Raw genomic sequence first — 8,338 nt, 5'->3', positions numbered from 1 at the left:
CCTGTCGGTTTGGTATTTAATCTCTTGTGCGTAACGCAGCTGTTCTATTCCTCTTCCATATGCTTATCTTGCTGTAAGAAAACATTTGTAGAAATTGCACAAGCTTTATCCCAGGTATATTTTTTGTGCGTAGTATGTTCAATATCAATATTTTATGGCCACTAGGTTCAGTAGCACTGCTGGTTGTTGCATTGCAAATCCAGGAAGTGAGGAAATTCAGTTTTCGATGCTTTGATGCTTTTGCTGTATTTCAAACCAATATTCCTAAACCAGTTTCTAAGATTTATAATTTCATGTGTCTATCGAACTTGCTAAAAACAGTCTGGTGTAGGTACATATAATATATGTAAGTTTTAGTATTGAACTCTAGTAATATTTGCTGGATGGTTTAAAAACCCCAGACAAACACCAGCTGAAGGATTTTGGCAGAGGGTTTAAAAACCCCAGACAAACACCAGCTGAGGAATTTTTGCAGAACTGGTATCGTCTGCACCATTTTGTTTGTTCAAAGTATGCTTAACCTCTGCAGGCTGCCGGCTCACAAGATGCAACAAGCATGTCGGTGACAGATTTGACTGAGCAGCTGACGAGTACTGAACAGCTAGTAACACAGCTGAAGGAGCTCGTCAGGGAGAAGGATGCTGAGCTTCGAAATAAAGATCTTCAGTTAAAGGTACTGTGCGCGTATGCTTGTGCAAAAGACTTTAAAAAAACCCCTTCAGTCCTGTTTATCATGAGCTGGTTCTGTAGATACAGTCTTATAGTCAGTTACTGCTTTTTACCAGTGTGTCTGCTGTTCCAAAATTGTAACTGGGTTCGGGTTTACGCACACAACATGTGTTCCTTGCATGAGCAGGTGCACTTAATAATTGCAAAGGACAGACTGACTTTCCAGAAGCTAGGGGGGTGTGGGTATTTGAGGCTAAGTATGGTGAAAAATGCTATCCAAATAGTTACAGGACATTTAGTGAGATGCCATCTCACCTCAAATGGAATTTCTGTAGAGAATTTTTTATTTTGCCTTCCACTATAAATGTGTTTTTGTTGTATAATGATCTTACTATTAATGCTACTATATATTGCCCTCTGCTTTTGACTGGCATTAGGAAGGAAGGCACTAGAAAGAATTTATATCTAATATCCTGAAGAATTTTGAGGGTTTGTTATTATTTACTCTGTTGTTTTTTAAACGGTAATAAGATTGGTCCGTTCCTGCAAGGGACTATTTCACGCTTAAAAAAAACTTACGTGGGCACTGACATCCAAGTGTTAAAATATTGAATTTTCCAAAACTTGTAAATTAATTCATCTTTTTAAACAATATGAAATGTTCTTTTGTAGTATTTTGGAGGTGTCTTTCTTTTTGCATCAAAAAAACCCACCACAACCCTCTTCTTGTTAAAAAAATCAAGCCCTGAATTTGTATTACTATCAAAAAAATAGGAAAATTTCTGACATAGTGCTCTGGATTCTATACAATAATAGTAACAACCATGAAAATGTAATAATGAAAGAAAGTCTAAATAATGAAAGGAAGGGTGTTTCATATACACACACCTGTTGCAGGTAACATTATAATGTCTCTTCAGGGGAAAGGTTTTTTTGGTAACCACTTTACATTTCTTTTTTTCTAATGGAAGAATTGAATGGTGCAGTTGTTCATGTAGCTGATTTAGTCCTTCATTACTTTGATGTTTGTAGGAAGAGAAGGAATCTGCTGATGCCAAACTTTCCAAGTTGAAGCTGCAGAACAAAGCCAAGGTTGCGTCGTTAACCTCACAACTGGAAGAACTTAAGAAACAGTTATCAGTATCAGGAGGCTTAGAGGCAAAAACAGAACAAAAAAAGGTAAGTGTCCTTACATTTTAAAGCAGATGTAATTTTTGTAAGGCTGTAGACAGTTTTGCCTGCTGGACTCAAATGTGGAACTGAAGTTGAGATTTTGAGCTGAGTCAGGTTAGGATCAGGGTAGACTCTGTGGGTGCTGTCAGTCCATCTGTGTATTTCTATTTCATTCTTGTTTTATCTTTCTATAGAAACTTAGAAAATTGTAAATTCCTTTCAGATTGTTTTAGTAAAAGAGTTCTTACTGATCCTCATCTTATTAGCTGCTCAAAACTTTTAACATGTGAGTCAGGAAGATAAGTTTTTGAGAAGAAATGAAAACAAAACCTAACTTGTTACCTTAATGTCCAAGACAAAAAGGGATATATAAAAATGTCCTTGGTAGCAAAATGTAAATTACATGTAGGAGTGTCTCTTTAAGTGAACAGTGTTTTACTGTTAACAAAGATTATCAGATCAGTTTTTACTAGGACAGTTGTGATAGTAGACTTGTGTTTCTTCAAAATAGCATATTTTGACTTCATACAGCATCTAAAATCACTTTAGCAAGGCTTTACTATTTATTTCTGGGGCGTTTGTGTTACAAAGGTATGCTGAAAGGGAACAGAAACAGATCAGTTTGCTGAAGTCCCTGGGTGTCCTCAAAGATGTGCAGTATTTATGCTTCTGATATATTTTGCTAATAAAACATTTCTAGCAATTGCACTTGATTTATTTTGAAATGGCAAATAATTTCTGTAACCCAGTAGTTATACCTACAGAAATTCTTATTGGAAACATTGTGCTTAGGAACAGTTTGATTTACACTTTTTACTCCCCCTCCTTTTCTCCATCTGAGTTACATGGGCTACGCTTGCCATATTGTATGGGCTACAATTGCCAGAAGAAATGAATGCTCTTATTGCATGTTCCAGTCCACTTTGCAGTAATAATTATCATTAATAATTTAAATACAAAGATTTTTTAAAAGCTTGATATAAATTCTGTGGTTGCTTTGTCAAGCTTCTAGATGGAATATGCAATATGGAAGAGAACTGAAACACAAACCATGAGTCAAGTCCACTTTTTCTCACCAGCATAATCTGAATAGGTAGAGGTGCTGAAGTCAGGTGCTACCTATTTACGGAATGCAACACCCCCTGTTTTTGCAGGCATCCAAAGATGGTGACCAGGAAAATGCTGCGGCAAATCGTGGGAAAATATTAGTACTGAGAAGGAGAATTGAAGAACTAGAAACCCAGATCACACAAAAAAATGAAGAGCTGCAAAAAAAGGTGGTGTTTCATGTGATGCTAAGTGTGTGGCTTTTCACATTTGTGGTGTAGGATTATGTTTAAATATATTTATTTAAATAGAAGTGTATAAATACATTACTAAACAGACATTCTGAGAAAGTTTTCTGTTGAGTAGCCAGAGAAGGTTATACGCTACAACCTGCCCAAGCAAACGCAGCGAGAGTTCTGTCGTTGTGTCTTCAGTGAGCAGTGAATCCTCAAGCATGCTTTTGTTGTTGTTTGAAAAGGAATGGAATAGGCTATGCAAATATGAACTTTGTGGGTTCCTGTTATATTTAAATCTTGTATTTTGAACAAAAACGCTGTTTTGCTTCAGTTCTTGTTGCAAAAAGAAGCCACAACTGGAAGAGAAGTAGGCAAGGAGTGATTTCATGGTGTGGTTTGTAGCTGTTTTGTGGACATGACTGTGGAAGGTGGCAGGAATGTGAACGCTGCAGAATTTCAGAGAAACGGGTGGTAATTAAAGATTACAGTTAAAATTGAAGCAGGTTGTAAATCTGACTGTAATTTTTTTTCAGTACCCTGAAACAGGCAGTAAGGAAATAATGCCAACTGTTCTGTGCTGTAGATGGTGGAAGCATAGATGATGAACAATGCTTTCTTTTCATTTTCAGAGTGTTGAACTGGAGGCCCAGCGCTGTCGTGGGGCTGAGATGGATGCCATGCTGGCAGAGAAGGAAAAGAAGTTAGCTGAAAGAGATGCTTATATCATCGATTTACAGATGGCATGTGGATCGAGTGGTGTTGCCAATGAAGTACTCTTGCCCAATGAAGAACTGAAGGTACATTAGCAGCTCAAATTTAAAATCTCCGTAGAGGTTTCCAGGAATCAAGGAATTCTGGTGCATTGTATGGTGGATCCTTCTCTGAAGGACAAATCCTCTGCGCCTGTTCATATGAATAAAAGTTCTTCACTGATTATTTTCACTTTTGGTAGTAAATCTGTACTTATTTACTGCTTTTGTCAGTATTATTTGTATGTATTAGGATTGACTTCAGAAGCTGCTGACAAATTTCATTCCAATTAAAACCAAACCTGAAATTTGGGTTTAATGTTGCTTTAAATGAGGGAAGGACTAGGAGGTGGCTTCATGATGATTGCTTTATCTTTTTTCTGGGTCTGTTCTTTTAATTGCCTTTTGATTTGCATTCTAAAGAATCAACTGGCTGATAAAGAGTCATCACTACAGAGCATGCAGATTCTAGTTCAGAACCTTACCAAGAAGGTTGGAGAAAGTGAAGAAAAATGTAGCTTGTTCCAGGAACAGATTGAGAGTCTTAAAAATATTCAGAACAAAGAAAGAGAGCATTTCCAAGGAAAAGAAGCTACATATATGGAAAATGTAAGTAAACTCTCAAAATATTTACATTCTTTGGTGGAAGAAGTGGTATGTTGGCTGTAGTGTTTCTGTTGCAATAGCTGAGAAATGCCATTTTTAATTTTGGATGATTCTTGAGTAGATATCTATATGGTGATCAGATGAAATGAGAATAATGAAGCAGTAAATGGTTTGTGCTGGTGATAATTGAAGGTTTTATGCAAGAAAAGAGTTTTAAGGATGCAGCTGATGTTTGGGCACAAGGAACTGGTGCGTAAGAGTGAAATGAATTGTGTGGAATTCCAGTTGAAGAACCTCCAGACATCTCTCTGTTGTAGTGCTACATCTGAACGTGCAAAAATGCACATGTGTGGTGGTTGGTAGTGGTTTTGGATGGTTGTAACCACTCTTGGCATATGTGACTGTTTGGCAGATCACTTTCGCTGGTGCTGTGAGCTGTCTGGCATGCTTTGTAGCGTGGGAGCATGGAAGGAAAAAAAAAGTGTGTTCCTCCTGACTGAAATACAGCTCAAGATGTTTGGTGTACTTAATGGGAAGGCTTTCGAGAAATTTGCAGCTGATTAACAGACAAAGACAAACAACAACAACTTGATAAATAATACTTAAAGAAAAATAAAAAAGTGGAATTAGACAGCATGTTATCCATTCCTCTTACCAGGCTCTTGCAGCTCCTTTGGAACCTAAATCTCCAATTTTAATGTGATGTGTCTGATCCCTCAGCATTTGAGCCCTACCGTGTCTGAAAGTATTCATCTGAGTATTTCCCACCTCATATGATGTCTTAGTTTGTTTTTCTGTAACAAAAATGCAACTTTTGATCCTAAAAATGACCACATGTGTTTAGTCATACATGAGGAATTAGTTTTGATCCAGGAAGGAAAAAAAAAAAGACAGCTGAGATTGTAAAAGCCACTTTAGCGAGCACAGTGTCATCACTCAGATATATGTCTGGGTAGGCGTTATGTGAATTTATTCAAAATGACATTAGCAAGATTCCAAAAGTTACATACAGTTCTTACAAAAAATTTAAGATGGCTAAAAAAGACATTAGAAGTAGAACACAAGTTTTTGAGGAGGCAGCGGTTAGGTTTCAAAGCTGCCATTTGGGCTTAATTGATAGAGGCTAGAAATTAACAATCTTTTAGAAATTAGAAGTCTCGGAACAATGGCATCCAAAAAAGAAAGGTGAAGATCTGTGATATTAAACAAAAATGAACGGTACCATGCTTCTCATTTAAGGTTTGTTATTGTGGAATTAAGACAAGCGTTATGTCAGTTGGAGGTTTATCTGCATGCACCACTGACATCAGTAGTCACTGACTGATTGTTACATTTACTGGTAAGTGGAAGCAAAACTGAGACTTAAGATGGAATACACTGTCTTGCTGTACCTTTAGTTAGACGATTCAGTGTCCTTTACCTTTGTGGACTGGTTTCATATTTACTTTCTGTATGTTTTTAGCTACGCGTGTTTCAAAATATTATCCAGGAAAAGGATAAGGAACTAGAAGCACAGAGAGAAAAGCATGAGCAGGAGCTCTTTAAATTAGCTGCTAAGTCTGATGCAAGTGCTGACCTGGAACAGGTACGTTGCTTTGGAAACTCAATAGCTTGCTTTGATATAGTGAGATGTGGGAATTTGGAATCATGTAATTACTAACCTCTGCAGAACAGTTCAGATGTCTGGTTGCGAAAATAAGGATAAGTCTTTTTCTTTTGCTTCTGAAAGTTTTAACTTCTTTATTTGATTTTTTTTAAAATTTTTTGATAGCTACTAAAGGCCTTGAAACAGAAGCTCCATGAAAAGGAAGAAGTCATGCTGGGAAGGACACAGGTGATAGATGTCTTGCAAAAAGAATTGGATGCCAAGGACCAACAACTGAAAGTAAGAAATAGTGTATATGCTCAGCTAAACTCATCAGGTCAATTACAAGTTCAAAAAGCTGGTTGTGCACAAAAGATAGTTTTGCGTAAAGTATTCAGACAGTTCTCTGTGAGGCTTTGACACGTGCTAATAATGCAACTATAGTTGTGCAAACAAATATTAATTCCAGTTAGGAAATTAACTTAGAGGAAAGGTCATAAAATATAAAACTGGCAACTGTCACCCATAGTTTGTTTTGATTAATTTTGGGAACTTGCCATGTATGGAAGACTGCATTTTCACCTGCAGGAGAGGTTGCGTGTAATTTGCACTCAAATAATGATGCCATTTTGCTTAAGTCCCCACTTCTGTCTTGGAAAGTCAGAGCTGAGTAGCTTTTCTAGTAGAGCCAGGTTGTGCTGGTTTCTGATTATGATGTATGCAGGAATCCAGATACAATATTGGACAGTGGTACTGAAAATACTTTGCATTAAAATATAAAGTTGTTTTTTTTTTCTTACAGGAGATCAATGAAAACCTGAAGCGTCTTCTGTCCGAAAAAGAAAACCTCCAGTCTAAACTGGATGCTGAGAAACATGTAATGAGAGCCCAGTTGAGAGACATGATGGAGAAACATGAGCTTGAAATGACAAAAGTTAAGGAGAAACATAATGCTGAACTGCATGAAATTCAGGAGAAACATGAAACTGAGCTGCAAGAAAAGGATCAGGCCCTGTTTCAGCTTAAGAAACAAGTGGCAGAATTAAGTGGTAGTGGACAGACTAACTCCAAAGAAGTGGGAGATCTAGAGTCTAAAACCAAAGAGCAGATGGAAGATTTAGAAGGTATCCTGTTTAAACAGTTACACGTGAAGGGTTCCTCTGCCCCATGCTGTTATGTATTCTATGCCACTTTCATCCCTCCTGCAAGTAGAAACTTTAAAAAACTTTTAAACTACTTTAAACTTGGTGGAAGAGTTACTGCCACACTAATTGAAAAATGCTGTAATGGTGAGAGCTATAGAAGTACCAAGATAGCCACATGAACTGTAAATTTCTCACTGCGTCTCTTATTGTTTTGTTTTTCTTTAAATGCAGTTGTCTTGTGTAAGTGTATAACTACCAGTTACTAAAGGAATTAAACACAGGTCTTGTATTAATCATCTTTCTAAAGTTTTACATTTTTTTTTTTTGTGTCTTGTTTCTTAGTACAATTGAAATTGAAAACAGAAGAAGCCAGCAAATCTGAAGCAAAGTTTCTGAAAATGAAGGCTTGGTCTAAATCAAGAATCAAACAACTGGAGGATGAACTGAAAAATGTATGTGTGACATTATGTTTAGTATTGCATGTCTGTTTTTAGAACTACTGTGCTGAGAGATTTGACTGAAAAAAAAAAAAGAGCTAAATAGCATATTAAAATAATTTATTCAAAATGTTTATGAATAAATTATAAAATTTGAATGGGCATAAAATATTGATACAGGATGAATTTTAACAAAAAGTAGTACAAACTGGTGTTACCAGCATTCAGGAGAAAATTTGTTAGAGATTAGCTAGTTTATTGCATTTTCAAATGTTAGAAAAACAGCTGTTCTAAATCTTACTAAAAATCAGAAGAAAAAGTTGCACTGAGTTTGCTGTGTTTCTGGTGTTTTCATGCATTTGAAAAACCATAACTTTTTTTTTCTTTTAGTTTTCATCAAAGAATAATGATGTGTCTGCCTTAAATAATCGTATCTCAGAATTGGAAACTGAAAATGAAGAACTACAGACAAAACTGCAATCGTTATATGAGATCAAAACTCAAAATGGTAAAAAAAAAAATCTATATTTCTTTTGCAGGCGATTCGAAGTAAAGAGACAAAGCTAAATGAACTTTCTTGTTTTCATTTTCAAAGTGTATCTTTGTTTTTAAGCAGATTCTGAAGTAACTCTCTGCACCTGTGAACAATAGCATACAGTACTTAAGTCAGAGTTTTAGCTCAGCTTTTCTT

General features: G+C 36.3%; 1 protein-coding gene across 1 annotated transcript in view; it reads left to right on the top strand.

Annotated features, from left to right (window-relative positions):
- The first annotated feature begins 556 nt into the window (after positions 1-556).
- The window catches only part of LOC104468168 (golgin subfamily B member 1-like), a 36,859-nt gene continuing 29,077 nt past the window's right edge, over positions 557-8,338 (top strand). The window contains exons 1-10 of the mRNA XM_010082206.1: positions 557-673; positions 1,702-1,848; positions 2,997-3,119; positions 3,755-3,922; positions 4,298-4,483; positions 5,943-6,065; positions 6,252-6,365; positions 6,868-7,189; positions 7,553-7,578; positions 8,038-8,155. Of these exons, the coding sequence (XP_010080508.1) occupies positions 557-673; positions 1,702-1,848; positions 2,997-3,119; positions 3,755-3,922; positions 4,298-4,483; positions 5,943-6,065; positions 6,252-6,365; positions 6,868-7,189; positions 7,553-7,578; positions 8,038-8,155 (1,444 nt within the window). The remainder of the gene's footprint in view (positions 674-1,701; positions 1,849-2,996; positions 3,120-3,754; positions 3,923-4,297; positions 4,484-5,942; positions 6,066-6,251; positions 6,366-6,867; positions 7,190-7,552; positions 7,579-8,037; positions 8,156-8,338) is intronic.

This window comes from Pterocles gutturalis, unplaced genomic scaffold, assembly GCF_000699245.1.
Source record: "Pterocles gutturalis isolate BGI_N339 unplaced genomic scaffold, ASM69924v1 scaffold23641, whole genome shotgun sequence".
In the NCBI taxonomy this organism is placed as follows: Eukaryota; Metazoa; Chordata; class Aves; order Pterocliformes; family Pteroclidae; genus Pterocles; species Pterocles gutturalis.
This window is presented reverse-complemented; position numbering and strand designations above follow the sequence as displayed.